Below are 24,288 nucleotides of genomic sequence, written 5' to 3' on the forward strand. Positions count from 1 at the left end.
CTGAATAATGCTCAGTCTGAGGTTATGCTAATGAGACACACGACGAGGGGAAAGAAACAGAGCAGAAGCCTGGATATACATCCACGTCAAGCAGGCTGTGGTGCTGCAATAGATGAATAACACGTGCGGTAAAAATTATTTTAACCAATAAAAGAAATAAATTATTCAAAATGCCTTTTGTGTATGTGTGACACGTGTGTCCTTAAAGCAGATTTAACAATCACATAAATTATGATTTAGTAGAGAGGATGCAAATGAAGCATTTCAAAGCAGTTTAACTGCAGGGTTGTGCTGCGTATGCTTATGTACGAGGGATGTGCATGAATAAGAGTAAATTTAAATGTTGAGTGTTTATGAAAGCCTTATTACTTTGTTGATCTCCTGCAAAGTGTAATTTATGTGCGGTCCCCACATACTGGATTTAAATTAATGTTAAATGCTCGACATTAATAGCACAGCAGGGAAAGCTGTGAATATCTGGTATGACCAGGATGGGATGCGTGACTTGCAGAGGTGTCCCTGGCTCTAAATAATGGCACACAATAAAGACGGATTGGTGTGAAACATCGCAACAACTCTGAAGGTCATCGAAGGTTCGTAGAGATGCGCAAAGCCAGAAAAAGCTACAAACGCCTTTATGAAGACCAAAGTTTAAACCAACCCACAAAAACACAAATCATCTATAAGAAAATAGCTGGCATCATGCAAAGATCACACCAAGTGCAGAACGTTCAATCCTGAAAGTGGGCCAAGTGCAGAAACACAACATCTCTGCAGAAATCTCTAAATCTGCGTTTGTAGCTCCACTGTTAGAAAACACTGAATAAAAGTGATGCTAATGGAAGCATTGTCCCCCTCTGATATCTCAATTTGTTTCAAGTTGAAGGTTTAGGCAAAAATTTATAATGTTTTGTCTGAAAGCGGGGGGAAAAAACCCTGAAAAATGTAATTACAGCACGGGATAGAGCACAAGTAGAGGGAGCATCAAGGTTTGGGCTTTGCTTCACTACCTCGGAGCCTGGATAGATTCACTGAGGGAATGATAAATCCAAAATTGTACGAGGTGATTTTAAGGAAGAGTTTCATGGCAAAACTTAGAGGTTGGCTAATTTAGTAAGACAATGAGCCAATAAGAGCGAGGTTTAAAGAACTGTTACACTCTCATGGGCTACTATTGGACATGTGATGGTGTTTGTTGCTGCTCTGGGAGGTTTGAGGTTATTTAAGAGTTCTCTCAGCTCATATTGTGAGTTTAAAAAAAATATCAATATGTTTAAGAAATACATTAAAAAAAACAAATGCTGGCACTGTCTTACACCCATATTAAAATAACAGCAGTAAAATAAGTTTGATGTTCATTTGAAAAGAATCAGTTCAAGCTTAGGGGAACACAAAAAGTTTTGAAATCTAGTCCGTGATTTGGACTGAAGTAATTTCCTGAAGCCTTTAGATTTTCTTCTTCATGTACTCACTTTCACTAATTAGTTGATTTGTGTGTGCATTCATACCCAGCTCCAGTCATCGTCTCTGTGTGGTTGACAGCCAGGCTAATGACTTCGGTGGCGTCCACCCTGCCAATGGCTGAAGGGCTTCGCTCGCTCTCATAGTAACTCAGGAAGCCGCCTTCCAAAGTACACCAACGGCGTGCCATGTCTGAAATTCACACATACACAGAAAGCAGCATTACAAATACTGTGTATAAGGACCGGCCACTTACGAACTTAGTCATCCATTGGTGCATTCCAATGATAGAAAAAAGGACGTAAGAAAGCTTCTGAAACTACTAATTAAACACTAGTTGAAACTTGTATTAAAGTGGTGACTGATAAAAACGCTGCTCTTTTGCTGCCGGAGTTCGCTTTGTTTTCAGCCTTTTGGTTGCTGTGGAAAAACGTGTACTACCTTCCCGGTTGGGGAGTGGTTACTGGAGGTTGCTGGCAGTCAGAATCAGAATCAGAAAAAGACAAACTTTATGAATCCCAGAGGGAAATGGAGTCAACTGGTAAAGTGAGTCGCAAAGATTGTTCTGGTGCTAGTGGATTGTTGCAGTCGCTGTTGCTTTGCGCTGAAAATACCAACTTATCTGCAAAAGCCTTGGTAACTACAAGCAGTGACAGTTTGCCTTCAAAGTTAAAGATATAGCTTACCGGCACAACTTTTCCTTTTAAGGCAAACAGTTGCCACTTCACGTTTCAGTACCATTCAGGAGTTGGTTAGCAAGGTTTTGCAGACAAGCTGGTGAACACAAGCAACAGTTTTCTGTGCCACACCATGTAACTTTTTGCAGTCAACTGCACCGACCGGCAGCAAGCAGCCTCCTGCAACCACTCGCCAACTGGTCAGGGAACGCACATTTTTCCCTAGCGACCAGTGGTTACCATGCGGTTGGCTGGGGCCTTAGCTATTTTATCATATACTGTTAAGGGGTTTGTCTGCATATACATTACAATATTCTGATCTATGCCTGATGCTTTTAACTGTTGCTCATCCATCACTACCTAAACTAAATAATGAGCTTCTAGGTGGGACCGTGTAATGTTTCTGAACAGTCACCATTGCTGTGGCCACAACAGTATGATCTTCATGAGCCAGTTCATGGTGCCAGCGGTGTTAATGCAAACAACCTGATGAAACAGTCATCATTGACAAAACTTCCCCCAACTGTGCACTTGCTGCTATAAGTCACATGCCTGATGTGAAAAAGTTATACTGACTATTGACTTCACCTGATCAATAGTCAGGTGAGCTCAGCAGTCAACTGACTATTGATCAGGTCCCAAAGCAGGAAAGGCCCTCACCAAGACTGAAGATTGAAAAATTCAACATCATAAACACATTAAGTCTTTATTGTTGGCTGAATAATGTATTTATCTGTTTATTTTTTGTATATAAATATGATTAGAGCTGAAATCAATCAACATCATTCACTGAGTTTGAGAAACACTGCGGTGCTTTACTTAACTTGCTAAAGTTTTACAGTGATTTTACTTTATGTTACAAAAGTAGGCTAACATGTTAAAAATGACTTATTTAATTAATTTACTTTCACTTTGAAATACAGTAATTAAATCACTCTATAGTGGTAAGGCTTTTCCCGCTTTATCTCAGTAAATAATAAAGACCTGGAAAACATGGTATTACAAAGGTACGGGGACCACGTCTTTGTCCACCTGAGGTTTGCTAGCACTGGCCATTTGGTAGCCAATGGATGCTTCTGATCCAAGCAAACAAAGTAAGAGGATGAATGTGTTTGTTTAATAACAAAAAACACACACACAATATGCATAACACAACTGTACTTATAACAATATAATCTTCATTATCTTTGGAGATATATTTCACACACAAACTTGATTCCACCTTGAGATAAATGTGTAGCTTGGACTCTTATTTGACCTCAATATGTTTATTATCTCTACTGTAAAATGTACATTTGCATTTTGATAGAACTGGATAAACTGTCTATTGTTTGTAAAGTCAGAAAAAGCCATTAATTAGAGGCAGTAATCTGAGTGATTGGCTTCGGGACAATTAGCACCACTCGAACCTTATTTAACTCAGCTAATGACTCTCTGCAAGCCGAAACAACACTTTCAAAAAAACTGTTTAAAAGTTCAGAGATTAGACGTTATTGCAGTTTTCACAGACAAACTGCAGCAGATGAGTAAATGTCACATGTCGCCTGCATACGCTCTCTTTGTGTGCAATTAACTCATAAGCCAAACTAGTCAGATAATGGTACCACACCACCTACAAGTGGATATCCTTACACCATCATCTGATGTGCATGTTGTGGTTGTCAGCACACATGCCCCACCCACCTGCTGATCAGACCTTCTGTTTTTGGGAGGCAGCCAATAAGAAGAAAGTTAAGTTAAAGGAGCCTGAAGTGGCTTTTTTCAGGCACTGGAGGAACTGAGCAGCTGCACCAAGACCCAGTAATACTGTGATTCAAGCAAAGCTATTCTGCTCAAGTTAAATAAATCGTCTTCCTGCTGCTCTCCTTAGGGGTCACCTCAGAGGATCACCTGCCTCCGTCTCATCCTACCCTTGTGTCACACCAACCCTCTGCATGTCCTCCTTCCCTACATCCATGAGAGTCCTCTGTGGTTAAAGCACAACATTTTAAAAAGCCTTTCAGAAATGATGTAAGTTGAGTCCAAATTGGGCAGAAAGACTGTGGTCTCCATTTTTAAATGATCAAAAGTAGTTCTGGCATGGCGTGAGGAACATCTCACTGTTCAAAGCCAGATCTGCGTCCACGTGGCAGTTATTTAAGAAGACCGCACGTCAGTTTCAATAAAATATAATATACACAGCATGTGAGGGCATACGCACAAACGCATGCACGCAAAGATGTACACACTCTCAAAATTAGAACTGTTAAGAGACTCCAAGCAGCAAGCAGATTTCAATCAACAAACATGATCTCAGAGGAAAAGCTGGAAAACACACACAACATTGTCTCTCATGACTGTCTGACTGTGCGATTTACATAGCCAATGAGCATGAAGTTCATGAAAACATACCTAATTTTGGATTTTCAAAGTCACCGTGCCATCTGCTTTTTTGTTCCGCAACAAACATACACACTCACTCACACACACGCACGCACACGCACAGCTTCCCACCCCACACCCCCTGTCGCTTGCGACTCCAAAGTTTCCACTGTATTTATCTCATGAATATGCTAATTGTGCATTCCACTGCCAACTGTGTGTGATGTTTCTGAAGGAACAGATATAGTTCCAATAAAAAGGAAGTGTCTACAACTGGCTGTTAAAAGAAAAAGGATGTGATAAGCATGGGAAAAGGAGGATGTCAGTTTTGCTCTATTCACCCTTGCACTGCCTCTCTTTGTGGCTCTTTCTGACTTTTCTTTGTGTCTTTTGTCTAAGAAAAAAAACTATTTGGACACAATTCTGTAAACAGCTTTAAAAATGCAGTAACTAACTGCTTGCTGTGGCATTAAAAAATACTTTTCTTTTGACCCCACTTCACTTCCAAGAAAAGAGTTATTCCAACAGCTAAAGATTCATCATCTCCATTTGAAAGCGACCAATTTCTATTTGTATGTAGGACACACACACACACACACACACACACACACACACACACACACACACACACACACGTATATACATATACAGAGACACATACAGAGGGAGAGGCTGGAAGGACAGAGAGAAACAGAGACACTCTGGTATTTAAAGCCATTACCAGTCCAATCTATCTGACAGGACACAGTGTTGTCTTGGTGATGGAAAAGATTGCCATGCACTTCACTTTCGCTTCAAATGTGTCCCTGAATCACTAAGGTTTTGCAGAAAATGTCATGTCCATCATTTCTTAACAGAGAATAGCTAAGTCGTTTCGTGCTACACTGCCTCTGTAATTTCGCTCTTCCTTCTCTCTGTCCTGTCCCTAATAGCTTATTAGCCGAAAAGTTTCCTTTGTACCACGTGAAACCTTTAGCACAATCATCCTCTTAAAAGGCACACTTGTTTTCTGAACTGAAGTCAGGTGCCATCATGAGCTCGCAGGAACGTGGCATGTTGGTAATTTTTTTTTTAAGTGTCTTTGTAATGGTTCATGTGGTGGTTATGTGGGAGTTTAGGTCATGTATGGACGAAAGTACTACTAAACATGGCACGCAGTACTGTGCTGCTCTTATAAATCATACTGCTCAGTAAGTTAATGTTGTTATCTGTAAAATATATGTATAAAATATACCCAGGAGGATCTGGTGTTGTTTAAAAGGCAAAGGTGGTACCTATTTGGTGCTGTCACGGTTCAGTTTACTGCATTTTACATGAGGCTAACTAATAAATAAACAAGTTTTCATGGCATTATTTTTTAAATCACCCTCACTTCACTTTTGCCCCCTGGAACTTTGTTGAACAGGCTGAACTCTCATGAATTTGCAGATTCCCGTCAAATTTTACGCCACAATCACCAGGCTGACATTTGGGGTTCACATTCAATGTCTCGACATCTGCTGAATGTCGTTCAGTCCAATTACAAATTTAGTGCAGACGTTCAGGTTTTGTTTTGTTTTTTTTTGGTTAAATGTCTTTACGAAGGAAAAACTTCAAATTGTCAAAACAAAAAAAAAATTGATCATCAAACAAGAAATGGGTTTGTTTGTTTTTTTAAATCTTCTTTGTGTTGCAGGCTTAACGGACAAGGTTACAGGAGGAGATGCTGACATGTGAAAACCAGTAAAAGAATGGCATATCTCTTCCATATAGGAATTGCTCCTAAACCTGGGAATCTGGGCCTCGACAGAGGGTAAGCGTTCACGTGGACACTCCATACAGCACCTTGAACGTCTTAAATATCCTCTCATTTCTCTAGATTTTGCTTCCTCGGAGTCAGACTTTGTTGTAATTTTTGAACATGGTCTACAGTAAGAGTTCTTTAGGCTTTCTGAAGGTTTTTAAAGTTTCAGCTCCTTTTTCACTCAGTCTTGCTTAACACTGACCTGTGAATCATTCAAGCATAAAACAACTCATAACTCAAGGGATGAACCGGCATTGTGTCTACACACAACAGACGATTTAGGCACTATGTTACTAGCAGTCTGTTGCAAAAACACATGGAATAGAATCGCCCTTTATTTTCATTGTGCAAGTATAATTCCCACATTCGTATTTCTTTAGATGAATTTATGAAAATACTACAGATAACAGTTTGAGAGGCATAAAACGGTATTTTGCATTAAGAAGGGATTGCAAAAGAGCTGTTTGTGAAAACTTGACATATCTCAGCATGGCGTGCTGTGTCACCTCCAAGTGGAAGACAAAAGCAGAAGTCCAAAGCCTAAAACCAATCTTCAGCAGTTGAATAGTATCTGAAAGTCATGTCCTTAAGAAATAGGAAAATATTCGAGCAAAGACCTGACACAGGACGTGAGACAGGCGTGTAAGCCACTGGCGTTGGAGATCTTGTCAAAATTGATGGAAATATGAACACAGAAAAGTACATTCAGCATAGCTGGATAGAAAAACATAAAATAAATACGATTTTTGAAAGTCCTTCAAACTTTCTTGTAAGAAATGACACGAAAGCTTGCATAAGAGCTCAGGCTGTGTTGAAGCTCATCGACAAGCTCGTTTGAATTGTACAAATTCTAGTTTCCCTTATATGATATATTTACATATGCATGTTTGCACATTTCCCAAGAAATTGCTGCACAAATTTCCCATTTTGGTGAGAATATAAAGAGATGATGGGTGGCTCAAGACACAAACACAGTACTATAAAGTATAAGAAACTGCGTGCGATTAGAAATTTACAGCTGCCATAAGGTGTGTTTACCCATTTTTCCATAACTAATGCATATATATTTTATACTATTCATTTGGTATTGCTGCAGATGTCTCATTATAATCCCCCATAACAACTACACATTTAAAACATATTAAACTGACAACAGGCAGCCATCAAGGCATGATAACAAAGTAAATGTTGGTTGTGCAATGAATTGGCTATAGAATAATGACAAAATGAGTGTTTGGATTGGTTGCTTAAAGCCTTGTTTTCACTATGCAATTCTAGCTAATCTTCCAGGAAAATGAAAACTTGATCTGGGCAGCCAAAACAATCAAATAATAGTGGTTTTATTTTACTCCTGTAGCTGAAATAGTAGACCGTGAGTAACAGTTGTAAGTTGGAAATTTTGCTGTTGGAGGTGCAGAAAGAAACGTGGTGCAATATGAAAATTCAAACTCAAAATGGTGAGCTTTTTTTGTTTAAAATAACTCTTAGATATTGATTTTTATTGAAGGTTAACATGCCGGAGAGGTCCAAAACCTCTCATCAAGGTCATAAAAAGTTACAATGCCTTTGAAATATGCAAACGAGCAGACCTGGATATTAGGAATATTAATGGATATCATTGCGACGCTGCCATTTGTGGCATCTAGATCCAATCTCCCTGAACAGACATGTTCAAAACCTTCCATCTATGCCGAGGACACAAAGAAAACATTTTTAATTTCCTCTTCGTCCAAGGACAAAGACACTAAAAGTCCCACTGTGAATCCAGGAAGCAAATTGCTGTGGGATCCTGAGTCTAATCAGAGTGGACACATGAGTGGGCTCCCTACTCTACCACTTTTAGAAGAATTATCCTAATAATGGGCAGCAAAACCACAGGTACAGATTCTCACATACAGCCTTAACACGTCGAGGAGATCGTAGAAAGGGGGGCAGCCACAAGGTGTCACAAGTCAAGAATTAAAAAAATCTAATTGGAGACATCAGTACTGATCTTCTTCGGGCTTGAATTGGGAATGAATGTTTGATTTGATGGATTATGGATAAGACAGAAGACACACAAAGTAGACGAATGTCTATAAAACCAGGCAAGGAAGTTGTACTCTAGATGCAGGACATGTGATGCTGCCATTTCAGTGCCATACTGGCATGGTCTCTGTAAATAACTACAATGAGTTTCAATCACTTGAATGCAACTGTGTTAAAAATGTGTGGCACAAGTTACTTCCTAACACAGCAGTGAATGCCTTTGGATCCCTTGAAGATATTCCCCCAGGAAACTAGCTTTATCAAATATCTGCACATCACCCAATCATGTGCATCTATCTTCCCTCTTTGTTTGTGGTTCGGCATTTCCTTAGCGGGTGGGATACCACTAGCTTCCACACAAGCACCAGCGCAATAGCAGGAACAATGGTGCTTGATTTACAATCAAGCAGCTGCGTCCATTGCCAGCTGTTCCCCACACACAGCAACGGCCCTGCGGCCCAGCCGTTCTCCGCAGGAGTCCACAACCAGCCGCCAGAGACAACGCCTAGCGGAAGCCAAGCGTGGTACAAGCCTGCACCCGCTAAATTGGGCCAATTAGCTTATACACTAAAAGCTCTCCCCGCATAGTGTTTTCCAGAGGAAATCTACTATGTGGAACCTCAGTTTCTCCTTTTGCTGCTCCTTTTCCCTTCACCTCCTCTCTCACTACAGCAATTTGTGAAATGTGCTAAATGCTCCAAGAGCGCACGATGAGCAGGCTGATTAGACAAATCAGCCAGTCAATGTGGCATTTAAACTGTCTTATTGTTCATTGACTGAATGGGCCGCATTTAAAGAATAACAAGTTTACTCAAAAGTTTTAACTCTGAATGTGTATCAAGTTTTATTTTTAACCGCGCTCGCCCAGATTTACTCAAAAAGTCCCCCGAAACTTTTTATCGACGCGGCGCAGGCACCCATTTCAGTATGCATCGAAATAGCCGGCTGTGCCCCTCTTCCACTGAATCAACCTCTTCCCTCGCTCACTCTCCCACCTCTACCCCTTCCACCAATCTTCTGTCTATCTTGCCATCAGACTAAAATATCTGTGATGAAGACATCTGCTGGACAGCTTGTCAGGGGGGCTGGAAATGGAAATCGAGAAACTGAAGGGATCTGAACGATCTGTCTGTGCCAGAATTACAGCCCACTTCATTACAGGGAGGAATGGACAGATATGGCATAAGATAAAGGGAAAAAAATACACACTATCTGCCATGTATTTCTGGCTTTAGCAACAGCACTGCTTACTCATTTAGGCAGGAGGCGCGGTTACATAAACACAGACACCCCAAAAAGTACATTAGATTAAGACAAATTGTTTCAATGGGCTTTGTCTAGTGCTTGTGAAATAAAAGCAGAGCAGTATAAATGTGACTACTTAGAAATTGTAATTATTTAAGCAGTCTTTGAAAGCAAATTTTTACCATAAACCACAAAGAAGATTTGGTTCACTATCAAAAACCCGACTCTAACTTTGTAGCTGCAAGTAACTGAATTGTCCACACAGATTTCTGTCCTCAGTAAAATGTAATTCCACATCTGTCTCTTCTCTCTTCTCTTCTGAGCTAGTGTTGCTGGGGAAAGGGAAAAAAACAGAGCACTGCTGATGAGGGAAAAGACAAAACTAATCAAACAAAATTGAGGATGCCATTTCCTTGCTGCCACTCACCATTTCAGACACTAACTGTCTCGCTTTCCCCTCAAAGGACTCACACGAGCGCACACGGAGAAGTGCACGCTCTTCAGTGTGGGAGTAGCATGAGTCACCGCTCGGCCCGTTCGAAGGGGGAGGACTTAATTGATGCTGGAATCAACTGTACAAACCGGATATGAAGCCGAGCTCAAACACAACAGGAAGCGGGAGGTAAAGTGGTGCCACGCTGCCAAGGACGGTGGAGCGCTGTTAAATTAAACAAGGAAATTTGTTTTTCTAACCCTAATCTATATTAGCAGCAGTGTCTTGACTTAACATGCTGCCAAATGCAAAGCAGGCGTTGTATTTTATTTCATTACTGTGGGCCAGCACACTGGTCCTCGCCCCCCAGCCACCTTTTCAAAGGCATTACCAAAACTGCTTGCCAAATTAATTTACACATACTAGTTCCCATCAGTGGAAGCACAACAGCTCACTAGAGCTCTCTCCAAGCCAAAAAAAGAAGGTGAAGTTTAAGACACTGTGGCAGAGTGCTTTTATTAAGCCATGAGCACAAGCTACTGTATGAATTATTAAGGACTTTGGTGCATCTATAGACCATCAAACCATTAGCCTGCGAGCAAAAGACATCCAGGAGAGCACATTCAAAAATACCTCACCCCTCTGCGCTCGCAAAGTCCTGACAGCGTTTCCTTGTGATTGAGGAAGTTGGAACACACCGAGTTTTGAACCCAACCCCTCTGAATTTTTCAGCAGCTGCAGTTAAAGCACCATTAAAGCACAAAAGCCGTGTCTGCGTGGTTTTCTATAATTGATGAAATAACAAGGTATTTATTGGAGGAAATATCACAAGCACTTATCTGAGGAGATGGCGCGGCGACTGCAAGTGGTATAAAATGCACGACAGTGACCAACAAAAATGGGCACCTGTAGTACTCTGTCTGAAACACCCGCTGTATGTGGAACAACAACCCATGTACTCACGTTCCATCTCGGCTTTTATATTAGGATACAAGATGGTAAATGGAGTGGTAACTATATAGTATTTTTCTACGCTAACAGAGCACTCAAAGCGCTTTTTTTACTACAAGCCTCCTTCACTCAGTCACATTCATACAAGTGCTTTTCTTTCTATATCCAAGCACCTCATCTAATATTCGCACACACACAACCTCTGATGGATACATCAGGGGCAACTCAGCATGTCAAAGTACGCCCAAGGATACTTCAGCATGTAGACTGGAGCAGGTACTGGATAGATGACCGGCTCTACTTCCCAGGCAATTTTCTAACAATGAGGTGGAGTTGTTGCTGCGAGTAACACAAAAGTACAAAGTTGCAAAAGCAAGTGAGAATTAAAGAATTTGAAGAAAAGCTATCTGACGCATGTACAGACTGATATTAATCTTTAACAAGGCTGTCAAGATTCAGAGCAAACAAAACAACTGCTGTATAATGCCCTCTGCTATCTTAGTTTAATTGGTCACATGACTGCATCACATGACTAAAATGTGTCATCGTTTTCGAAAAGGCTCCGGGTTCGCTGTCCACACTGCGAGGCGAAAACTGCGTTTTCAAATGTATCTGCTTTGGAGAGCGTTTTCAAAACGCTGCATTTTCCTTGAGTGAAAACGCCGTCTCAGTGTGGACGGAGGGCCAAAACGGAGAGAAAAAGATGCGTTTTCAAACGAAAATGTATTAGTGTGGACATGGCCTTATGTGTAATGCGTAGAAGGCTCTATAGCAGGGGTGGGGGAACTCCAGGCCTCGAGGGCCGGTGTCCTGCAGGTTTTAGATGTGTCCTTGATCCAACACAGCTCATTTAAATTGCTAAATGACCTCCTCAGCATGTCTTGAAGTTCTCCAGAGGCCTGGTAATGAACTAATCATTTGATTCAGGTGTGCTAAAACCTGCAGAACAAGTTCCCCGTCCCTGCTCTATAGCGTTACAGAATAACATTTAACCATTTCATTTGCTTTCATTTCTATTTTAATGAAAAACATGAAGAACAAGGCATGAATAAAAAATAATAATAATTTGTAAATTCAGTTTTTCTAGTTTCATTCTGTTGATACAACATGACCAGAATATAAAAAAAATGAATTAATCTGACTTTTTTTTTCCCCTTTCAGATACACTTCAAAACTGGTCATTTGATCATTCTGGTTTCTTGTCGAGCTTTTTTCTTTTGCAATGAAATCACCTTGTTCCCAATTTCCTCAGTGAGTAACCACGTTATTATGGCTAATACAAATTTTGGCCAAAAACTATGAAATTAAGAGTCAAGTTGCATTACACTGGAATTATCCTTTAACAAATGAAATGAAAATGAATTTCATTTGTGCGGATAATGAGATTTTTCGAGAGATACTCGGCTAAATTTTCCACAATTTTCTCTAAGAGGCAATTTCCCCAGACCTCAGCCCTGTTCATTAGCCAGCATGTACAACCGCCAATGAGAGCAGTGCATGTGTGGGATAATGGAAATGGAGGTAGATCATGCTGAACATGAAGGAGATTTAGCTCATTCAAGTGGCAGGTAGTGTTTCTCCCCCATCCCTCGTCCCACTCCTCCACCTTCCCAATAACCCCCTTCCCCAGAGGCATTACCCAAAGCTGGCTCCTTCTCCTAATTACCCATGGGCCCTAGAAATGCTCCAGCTGTTTGGAGAAGTGGGACCACTGCAGAGCAGGAGGTTCAGCAGCAGCTGATGAGTTGGGTGAGAAATGGAAGCTGATTAAAAGTTTTAAACTCGCTTGGAAGACAAAAGAAAGAGAAATTTGAAGTTTTGGAGAAGGCATCTCAGGTACATTTCCAACGGATTTGTGCTAAAATTCTTTCTTTAATTAGTTTTTTTGTTGTAGTTTTTTGTCAGATTTGCTCCGTGCTTCCGTAGTGCATTCACTGATGATTCATCTAACATACTTGTGTCTGACAAGACCTCCCAGAGGACGAGGAAGAACTCGTTTGAAAGACAAATTCATTGATCGTTGTGACTGTGACTGCTTGCTGTACAGATTAAACGATTGGCAGTTTGACAGCTGACAGACTGACACTGATTGATCGATCAGCGCTTAACTGGAGGAGACCTCTGACAAACATGCAGCTTATATTGCTTACAAATGGACTGATGGATGGATTGGACTTGCCTGTGATTTGCAAAAGTGCCATTTTGACTCACCATCCCTACCGCGACGGTCCAACGTCGCCTTGGTAGATGAAGATGAGATGTAGAGGAAACCGTCCATGAAGATGGAAGCCTCAGGCAGGCAGGCGTTCTCTGACCATTGGTCCAGTCGAGGGAAAGCTACAAGGGAAGCAGAGGAGGAACACATGAGCAAAGAAATGGTTTTCCTCAAAGAATGTAATGGCACCCGTCTATTCATTCATTCCTTTACTGCCATTTATGTTACCTTTTTCTCAAGGGATGCAAAGCAAAATTAAAGCTGGAGTAATCAGATTTTTTAAGCAACATTGGAGAAAAAAATAATAGTTACTTATTACTTTTATTCAAGTATCCGGAGAGAGATCAGATCAGGTGAAGTAGAGGCCCAGAGGGATGAAGTATTAAGTAAGAAGCTGTGGTGCAATGGAGTAAAGCCAATGACATTTTCACCTGAGAGATTAGGGTTTGAACTCCTGGTTGTTGTAGGTTGCTGGTATTCAGCCAGTACAATTGGTCACAAAGATATATATCGCTGCACCAAAAACCTAGTAATTGCTTTGATCACTAGCAAGTTGCCGTGGTTGTCTGTATTCTGCATGCAAAATGCCAAACATTCTCCAACCACTTGCCAAGTGGTGGTTAAACTGCAAGAAGTGCAGGACAGTCCAGAAATGGGAAATGTTCCCCTTTGAACAAAACTTTTGACTTACCGCTGGAGTCAACAAATTTTAAAAGCTTACTTTGAGGCGACTGTTCCCCATTTTTGGTTAGTAGTTGACATATGCACACTATGGCTAACTGCAGAAATCCACTAGCAACCAACCCAGTTGCAAAGAGGTTTTTTGGTAGACCACTGTATACCTCTTTGCAAACAAATTTATCTACCAATAGCCAGCAACCTCCAGCAACCACTCACCAACCGGTCAGGGAAAGGTTTACAGTGGGTCGCGAACCAGTCTCTAGTGTGGCCCAGTGAGAGTGTGGCCTAATTTGTAGTGCAAATGCCATTTCCTGTCCAGTGGTGCTTTCGGTTGGTTCAGCTTTTCTAGATCTCTGCCTACTGCAGCTTTTAAGAATTGTTTTAACGTAATAAGTGAGCATTTAAATTGGTTTAACAATCATACGATATGCAAAATCACATAAATAGACGAAGTTATCGGCAATGGGAAAATAACCGAGTGCACCCAAAGCTGTTTTCTGGGGTAATTTTTTATACTGTATTCAATAACTTTGTGATCTCTCTCCTGTAGAATTCCACTCAGTAAATAATTCACTTGCAAAGAACATTTGCTGAAAGGGGCAACAAGGTGATGCGTCTGCCCTCTAACCATAGTACAGTGGCTCCACTACACACGCTAACATGACAATCACTGCTTGCATTAGCTGATATTCTAACAGATCCCCTAACACCAGCCTCCAGTGCATGCCAATCACTGCTGAGATCTCATTTTGCTGTTCAGATTTGGGATGTGGAAAGTGTTTTAGATTAAAATAACACCAATCCCACACGTGATTCGAGCTTTCTCTCCCAGTGTCATCCGTATAAAATACCTGACTGAAAAGTCTGTCCTTCAAGCTGAATATGTGAATCCCCGATCCAGCTCTGGGAGGCTTTCACACTACTGAAGGACCCATAAGCAAGACAATGAATCCCCACTGGCTTCACAATTGCTGTTCTTGAACTCGTGCACTGACCTACATATGGAAAGCATTTTCCCGTGGGCATCAATAAAGCAGCACAGTATTATCTTCTTTTTTTTCACAAGCAGCATAAAAAGTGATTATACAAGTTGGTGTTTATTTATTCATGACATTGAAAGAGAGTGACCATGTGACAAAGTCAAAGACGCAGCATTGTGAGAGCACTTCGTGGCAGAGTCCTCCACGTGCTGTATCTGTTAAAAAAACCCGAATAATTTCTACACTGTGTCCTCGCTTCATCTTTGTCCATTAAAATTAGAAGTCACTCATTTTTCTCTCTTTTTCTCGCAAACTTCAAGAGCTCCCCACATTCAACCTTATCATTCTCAAATTCAATTAGCTTCAATTCTGGGGTTCAATTTTCTGCCAAAGCCTTGGAAATATCTTACAGATTTTATCTTCACTACCTCCAGCTCCCTCATCAAGCAAGGTAAAATAACTTTAATTGAAACCACTTTTGATTGAAGTGACATTTCTACCCTTTAGTAACACCACTAATGCCTCTTCTCAGGACGGCGTATCGTTCCCCAGCGAAAAAACAGCCAGTTAATTTAACAAGAAAGCTTATTCTGAACATCGTTATGTGTGTAGTTTCATTATGTCAGACGAGCTAATTGTGTTCAAATGTGCATTAATACTCTTTGCTTTGAAGTAAACTATCAAGTAAGCACGTAATAAAAAAGGATTTAGAAGCCCAACTTACAGAGCATTTAAGAACTACAGCAAAAATCATACGTCTCTATAGAAAGCATTTTTTTTACTGTCCAAAATTGTTTCAGTGGTGCAAAGAAACCAAGAAGAGAACAAGCCATGAATCTCTAAAAACTGAAATGTAATTATAGACTCAAACACAAATAAGGACAGTATATATATTGCAATTTCAAATCCATGTCAAACGTAAAGGTTCAAAGGGTTCTAAAGGCATAAAAACATATCAAAACATAAAAAATATGTTTTTCTCATATTAAAACAAACAAGCAACCTATTAGAAATACACAAAGAAATGTGAATAAGAAACAAACTTAGGCTACTGCTAGATGTAATCACTTGCAAGCAGGGTACTGGACAGGAAAACCACCTTACGAATGTTTTGGTCATTCTTATTGTAGCGCGTTATTTGTTTAGAAGCTGCCAAGTCCTTCACAAACAATTGCTACCTGATCACCAAGTGGTAGCAAAAATTGATAAAAACGTGGCAAAATGTGGACAAAACTAAACACAGTGACACTGAAGACCACTGAAACCAATAGGTTTCAAAAGCCACGGCTTTTATTTTGAAAATTAATGGTGCGTCCATTCGCAGTTTTCATTGCTCTCTTTACAGTCTCACAACCATATAGCAAATAGTTGGTGAGTAATAACAGACTAATTGGCATCTTCCATGGAAACACTGACACTGTGGTAATCTGCTGGTGACCAAACCAACTGCAAAGAGGTTTTTTAGTGCAGCACTATACACCTCTTCTAATATGCCAGTTTTTGTGCAGCGACAGCAAGCAAACGCGCAACTGGTAAGGGAATACGCATTTTCCCCCCTGGAGACGAGCGGTTATCAGGGGGTCATCGAGGAGTCTCTGGGCCTGTGTTACTGCAGCATCTTATTAGCAAACTGTTAGCCAATGTTAGAGAGATATAAGAACAGATCAAACTCTGCCTTAAAGGTGAATACAAAACAAGAAAAACATTATGACTTAATATCCGTTCAGCTTATTTTTGTCCACTTAATAATGCTCGTGTGTTCCCTCAGTCATAATGTCTATGTTCATTTTTCTATAGAAGTAGGAAATCAAACCTCCCTTTTCCTGCAAGTCTCTGCAGCTGCTGCTTTGTTCACGTCATACAGTTTGCATTAAGGCTGGGATTATGCTCCCGTCTGGAGAGCCTCAGACACCATGGTTGAGTAAGTTGTTGTTATTACTCTGTTTGGCAGTCTGTGTGCAGGAACCACGTGTTGTCGGTGCCTCTGCAGTGCAGAGTCCTTATAGACGTACTACACAACGTCTGCACGGAGCCTCATGTTCACCCTCTGATGACGACATTTATGACCCCTGCAGACTCGTAGGTGTGAAAAGTATAATTTCTGAATAGGAGAAAACCTACACGCTCAGACTTCACAGGGGCATTTGCATGCTTTAAAGTAGGGCTGGGCGATATATCGAGTTTTTTAAAAATATCGATATATTTTCATACGAGATATGAGATGTGACAATATCGTTTATATCGATATAGTCTATGTTACGTTATAATTATACTTGTGGAGCCGCAGGTTTGCCTCTCTTTCGTCCACTTTTGTCTCTACGCAACGTTACTCGGCCTCGCCTCTCCTTCACTGAACACAACTCCCCCTCCCCCATAGCTTCACCTGCAGGCAATGACAAGATGAAAGCGGAAAATCTCCGTTAGCGAGTTACCGTGCGTGGGGCTGGACGGCGTCAACGTGTTAGCGAGCTAACCGCGCTAACGAGCTAACCGCGCTAACGACATGCAGCCAGGAGGGGCTGCACGGCCTAAAATCCTTTCATTTTCTCAAAAATCGACAGTGCGCCTTATGTATGAATTCTGGTTGTGCTTACTGACCGCGAACCGATTTTATGTGGTACACAGCGCTCAGCAATCTGTCAAAAAATGTTTTAATATGACTTTGCTAAGCTGCGGAGCTGCACCACTTGATGGATTGTCGGAGGATTACGGCTACCGAGGAGGAGCCTTGCGGAGTGATACGTACTGTGTGTCTTTAAGGACCACAAATGGCACCTGTTCAGAGACGTGGTGCAGCTGTGAAATCTGTCTCTTTGTTATTATGCTCAGCGTCTATTAGTTTACATTTTGACTGCACAATTGTGAGCTTTTTGTTATGCACAAAACCAACATTGTTTTCTTTTATTTATGGACCATGATTATTTAATAAATGCTGATAATTTATTTTTGAGTAATTTCTTCATGTACATCTACGCTGTATGTAAATAAAAGTGCCCGTGTGACATCTGGGACACAGTGTGACTAAAAACTCTCTTTTTGTTCTTAACTTATGGCTTTAAAAAAAAATCGAGATATATATCTTATATCGCCATCCAGCTAAAAAATATCGAGATATGAATTTTGGGTCATATCGCCCAGCCCTACTTTAAAGGCTCAAAGATCTAATACGGGGATAAAAGTCAAAAGAATATTAAAAATTCAGAGAATTTTCATTGTGTTTTTAACTGAAGGAGCTGACAAAATACACAGAGGGGCATTTTTTCATTTTTATGTGATTGGACAGTTAAAATTAGACAGGAAGGTGGAACGATGGGTGTGGGAGAAGACATGCAGCAAAAGGGTCCCAGTCAAGACTTAAACCAGGCCACTGTGTTGAGCCTTGTTGAGCCTCGACCAGGTGAGCTAAATGGGCCCCCAGCCAGATGCATATCTATATAATTATGGTTCTCGGGGCCATGATGCATCATAGGGTACACAAAAGAGTCCAAGAAGAAGTAGTTCCCACCCTGAATAGCATGTTTAAAAATTAGCCTTCAGTACAAAATCCACTTATTAAATCCAAATGCTCCATTTGAACTTGGATGGATTGTTGTTGGTCAACAGGCAAGAACTACATCACCTTTGTAGCTACTACATTATTCAGCACTAACATCAGCTGCAATAGCCAAATTAATCTTTAGCAAGTTATTAAAAAAAAACAAAATATAAGAAGTATAAAAAAGTTTTAATGCTAATTAATAATCCATCAATGATTTAATTAATAAACATGCATCAGTTTTGGCATTTTTTCTTTACGTAACTGTGATTCTGGCCAAGTTTATCAAGTAAATATCAATGAAGACTTCAAGGGAAAATTACATTGAAAAACAGCTCACAAATGCACGTCATCCTTCATCCATTTACAGCCGAGCTCGTATAAAGCAACATCCCAACAGCAGCAGCATCATTTCTGCAGGACACAGGCCTTTTTTCTTGGCTATTCGTAACAAGTAATATACTTTTGATGTGATGCCAAGGAATGCCGTGCCAAGTTAGTTAGCAGCATCTGTAATCTAGCTGTGAATCTAACAGAGGATATGTCTGCCAATTACGGCATCATAAATACACGGAATATGATTTTCGCAGTCAAATTGCAGGGAAGTGAGTCTACGCACACACATACGCGGACGCACATGCACACATTTTCCACTGTCGACCATTCAGATTGACAAAATGTAAATAAGCCAGTGGCTTGATGTGGTATCAGTTGTAACAAGGCTCCCTTTGTGAGCTTTCTAAACAACCCCTCTGGGCCCCTAAAGCTGGACTCTGTTAAGATGGGACTGTGATGTCTGTGGGGGCGGCAGCTGAGAAGTCTGGCCTGCGCCGATTGGCTCAGTCCCCTGTGAAGGGAGGTGACATGACAGAGTGCTCAATTAGCCATCTGGTCGCCCACGGCAACGGTCACAAAGTGGTCCCCAACAAGCAGTGGACAGTGGGGTAATCAGAGGAGCTCGGTCACACACATGCACGCACACACCTACACAAACGCGCGCGCACAGAGCAATGAGGTAAGCGATAACACAAATACAGAACACGTGCGGGAAGAGCGTAAAGGAACGCCTAAGTCAGCTAAAGATAAAAAGAGCCAGAGGTTTCCTCAGTGTATAAACTTATAGTCATTCTTAGGATTAAAGAAAAAGAAACTATTGTATTTATTGAGCTGTATAGCTGGAGGCCATGCTCACACACACATACACAAACACACACAAACACTTTTAAAATTCAAACCATCCACAAACAAACACTTCACCTTAATTTACCCAAACACTGAGCAGCTTTTTGCGACCTCCTAACCCTCTTACTGCCCTGCGTACAGTCAGAGGGAACTGGTCGAAAACATAAACAATGTCAACAAGGACAGAAAAAAAAACCTGCCAGTCTTGCATTGAAGCTAACAACGGGGTGAAATAGAGACGCGAGTTTGATTTAGTGTCTCATATATATATATATATATATATATATATATATATATATATATATATATATATATGTGTGTGTGTGTGTGTGTGTGTGTGTGTGTGTGTGCGTGTGTGTGTGTGTTCCTTTTATTACCCACACTGAAAAGTCTGCCAGATAAATTTTTAATGTGACGCAAGATTCAGGGCATCAGGGACGCTAGGGCGACAACAATAAAACTTCTTTGCCTCCAAATCCATGGTGTGTCATTTAAGGAGTGGAATGATGCCAAAAGTAAGAGGCATTGCTGTACGGCTCGGTTTCACAGTACAACGGCCTCCTGGGTGGAGTGAAGAGCCTCCATAAAACACTATTTACATGTTTACATTGTTCTCCTCACAGTTGTAGGCATTAGCTGATGCCTAGCAGGGCGGGTGTTACGCAACAAGATGTGCAAGTCGTTTCGTTAAAACTGTGAGCTTAAAGCCAACATTTGTACAATTTTTATGGGGTTTAGCATTTTACAAATAGTTCAGATGGCAGGGGTTTTGCGTTTACAGAGAAGTGCTGCAGTCCTGAGGAGAGCAGGCTTTTCTTTATGCCACGCTTTGCACTGATATTATCTGCTGGAGGAGCTGCTTTAACAGCTGTATTATCTAATATTTCTATAACCGGTCAAATTGCTCTTTCAGGCTTAAACAAGTTACACGTAATGCTTTTTAAGACCTTTCTAATATCACTTTAAATGAAATTTAGGCCCACAGTCGGTGTGGAAATATGAATAAAAACATGCACTCTCTAAGTGAAAACACTGTCTGTTCAGTAAGATCAAATACACGTCATTTTAAAAATTGTAAGAAAGCGTCAGTGTCCCGAGGTGCTTTGAGGCGAGCAGGTGCGAGCATGAGAATGAGGTCCGTGGAGGCCCCCTCCTTACAAACACGCAGAGAAAGGAAGCTAATGAAGTGGCCATGCTATCTGCTATCAGCAGATGTCCAAACACCGGGGCTACAAATTAGCCGCCATGGGGGGAGCAGAGTGTGGAGACGGTTTTGGGAAAAGCGGGGCTTGCAGCTTTGGTTTTTGGCTTTTGGGGGGCTTCACCGCATCCTGGGATAATAGAGGGTTTGTCCCTATTCTTATTTTCACAAACTGGGAGCGCAATTCACACTGTGAACGGAGACAGCGGCGATGTTTTACACACACACCAAGAGGCAGTCCGATTTGGAGTTTAGTTGTTAGGAGAAAGAATTCTTCAGGGTGCCTGTTTATTGCTGGCTCATTCCAGTCTGACACCACGGGGATAGCGAGTTTTGAAATAGGCCGCGTTTGTCTGGTTTACAGCACGACGTGGTGGTCGAATAAAGGCCTGAAGGTCACTCTTTATGTGAATTTGGGTTTTACAAGATAAGCAAACGGGCAGAAAAAAGAAATTTGCTCACAGCCAGACATAGTGGTTTGCTTCTGCAAATGCTTAAAATACCTATATCTGTCCTTGCATGTGTTCAATCGTTATCCTGCTGGAAAATTCAACTGTAAGGCTGAGGTCTTTTCAAACTCCAAACTCGCTCTGAACTCAGTTTTGCCCTCAATATTGGCTGCTGTGTTTCTCCTTTTATTCCTCCCTCTGTCAACTCCATGCTATACAGTAGGGATGGTGTCATGTGGGTATTGAATTGTTCCCGGAATCTGCCAGACATAACGCTGCACACAACAAATGAAAAAGTTCATTTTCTGTTTAATCTAAATTTTCACGAGTCTGCCTGCAAACTCTGGGGGCCCACACGCACAAAAACAATGCAGACACTGCTTTCTGCAGCTTTGTGCGATCTGACAATGCGTCCAACAGTAGGAAAATGTCAGAAGAGGGAGTCCGGACACATTTTGTGGTGAGGTTTAATCTTTTCACAGCACAACTATTTATTTTTCTTTCCATCACATAAAACAGCAGGACAGTCTCCTCTCTCGGCCTTTTATTTGGAATCTTTAGTACCTGTAGGTACCTGTGCAACCATGATGAAAAACATGTTTGATCGTGGCTGTAGTTCGTTTTACTAAATCTACCTTAACACGCAAGTCTGTCTCTCACTTATTTGACATTTCCAGCCTGTCTGCGGACTGCATATGTACAGCAGATCGTCACAAAGAGGTCCCAGTCCCGCAGCGTCGCTGGCTACATCCATAGTGAGCCAAATTGAAATCAAAAGCAGAACCAAACACATGCACGATACAAAGCTCCATATAAACCTAAGATCTCACTACAATGGTAGTGATTATGATTCAAAAAAATAAAAATCAACAACTAGAATTCGTCTCACATCACATTTCTGCATTATTGTTCGCCGTGTGTCTATGTGGGTTCTCTCCGGGTACTGCAGCTTCCTCCCACCGTCCAAAGACATGCAGTTAGTGGGGTTAGGTTAACTGGTGATTCTAAATTGTCCAAATGTGTGAGTGTGAATGGTTGTATATCTGTGTTAGATTTGCGACTGCCGACCTGTCCAGGGTGTAGACTGCTTCTCACCCTATGGCAGCTGAGATAGTCTCCAACCCACCTGCAAACCTGAATTGTAGAAGAGGATGGATGGATGGATGGATGGATGGATGGATGGATGGATGGATGGATGGGTGGGTGGGTGGATGGATGGATGGATGGATGGGTGGATGGATGGATGGATTGATGGATGGATGGATGGGTGGACGGATGGGTGGATGGATGGGTGTGTGGATGGATGGATGGATGGATGGATGGATGGATGGATGGATGGATGGATGGATGGATGGGTGGATGGATGGATGGATGGATGGGTGGACGGATGGGTGGATGGATGGGTGTGTGGATGCTGTCATCTTCACTGCGAAAAAACTGAGCAATGTGTGCAGTGAGAGGCTACACGCTCTGCTAAAATCGTAAAGCCTACATAAAAGTCCATCCACACTAAAATAACACAGGTTGCCAACCTCCTTGTGACCAACTACAAATAGCTGCCACAACTGGTTGTCCAGAGGTTGAATGTGCAGCACCTTCAATCACAAAGTGACTGCACAGGTGGTTCCCAGCGAGGCAGTCTGACTTGAACAGGCAGAATTTAATTGTAAACAATTTTATTCGCCATTAAATCTATAAACAGTCAACACAAACACTGGAATCAATCTGAGTCAGTCCGTTCCAATGAGCGTAACAGCTCAGTGGACTCAACTGGTTGCCATCTGGTTGTATACTGGTTATATTCCTATATAAAAGCAGGGTTGTCTACATCACTTTGCAGTAAAATCTCTTCTTGCAGAAACGACGTCACTATTTCTGGAGGAATTTCTGAGTTTCTAAATCTATGAGGTTCTGGTTGAAGTGTGAATGTCAGGAGCTGCTTTTGCGTATGTCGACAGCAACAGATCTGCAATTTTCACAGATTTGTCACTAACGGATTGCATTCAATCCCCAGCTTGACCCACTTACATCACAATCTGACTGATAAACAGACCGACAGGCAATAAGATCACAAGTTCACTGCACACAGTCGCTGTAATTCTGATCATGCTGCAATCTCCAACCACAGTTTTCTCTGGTGTGACTGTAGCATTAGATGGACACTGAGATTACTAGTTTCAAGCCATATAAAATGTTTATTTTGTATAATACCCACTCGAGTTTTTTGGGTTGAGCAGACTTTGTGATTAAACCATACCGTAACATATGCAGTGTCCTTGTTCCTCACTTCTGATTGTAAAATACTGAGAAGGTGGCATTTATATTGAAAAACTGTTCTCATGTCCATCTTTTAAATACAGCCTAAGGCTAAAATTCTCACGCTACACAAGTGTGAGTTTATTTTGCATCAAGTACAAGATGCAAGAAGTATGCAAATTGACACCAAGCCTAACTGCTGGGCTGAGATACGATCTAAACTTTGATCTCCTGCAAAGAGCCACCTAACCACCACAGCCTCCACATCTGTACTTTCTGCCTTACTAAATAAAAGGCACACTGCTTCCTACATTGGTACTGAACATAAATCATGTGGCTGCAGAACTGTCAAATATAAATGTAATTTCAGGGGATACTGAGCTGCTATTTCAGGATATTAAGAAAAGATTGTGGTACCATGTTGCCAGTTTCACATATATAGAGACATTTAGTCATCCTTAAGGTCTCTGTTCTGGCTAAACTTTACGGTTAGGAGCACTTTCCTTGTCTCTGTCATTTAGATCTAATTTCCAAAGTGCTGCAGTGGTGATTGTTCCCTCCGTTACAGCCAAAGAATAGAGTCAGTCTGCAGGAGTCATATTTTTGGTTTTCAGTAGCCTCCCTGGCCCTGGACCTGCTTGTCCACAATAGATGTTCAGTTTATTCAGACAGGAAAACTCTGTTCATACACATCTATCTGTTAATGATGAAGCCCTGCAACTCGCAGGCACATAATGAGCACACAGACGTGGCCTTTCTACACGTTTCAGATCGACAGTACGTCTGAAGCGTGCCGCAAGAATGCGCGCGCATTTATCTGCCCGTCCGCTCGCGCGCTTCGCCAGCACAC

At 41.4% G+C, this 24,288-nt stretch overlaps 1 protein-coding gene across 1 annotated transcript in view; it reads right to left on the reverse strand.

The window, feature by feature from the left end:
- Positions 1-24,288, reverse strand: part of arap2 (ArfGAP with RhoGAP domain, ankyrin repeat and PH domain 2) — a 166,868-nt gene that overhangs the window by 50,513 nt on the left and 92,067 nt on the right. The window contains exons 14-15 of the mRNA XM_085451178.1: positions 13,151-13,276; positions 1,509-1,653 (exon numbers count right to left, since the gene is read on the reverse strand). Of these exons, the coding sequence (XP_085307304.1) occupies positions 1,509-1,653; positions 13,151-13,276 (271 nt within the window). The remainder of the gene's footprint in view (positions 1-1,508; positions 1,654-13,150; positions 13,277-24,288) is intronic.

The sequence above is a fragment of the Copadichromis virginalis genome, linkage group LG3, assembly GCF_057382275.1.
Source record: "Copadichromis virginalis isolate Kocher_CV1m ecotype Utaka linkage group LG3, C_Virginalis_male_GT1.1, whole genome shotgun sequence".
NCBI classification, from domain to species: Eukaryota; Metazoa; Chordata; class Actinopteri; order Cichliformes; family Cichlidae; genus Copadichromis; species Copadichromis virginalis.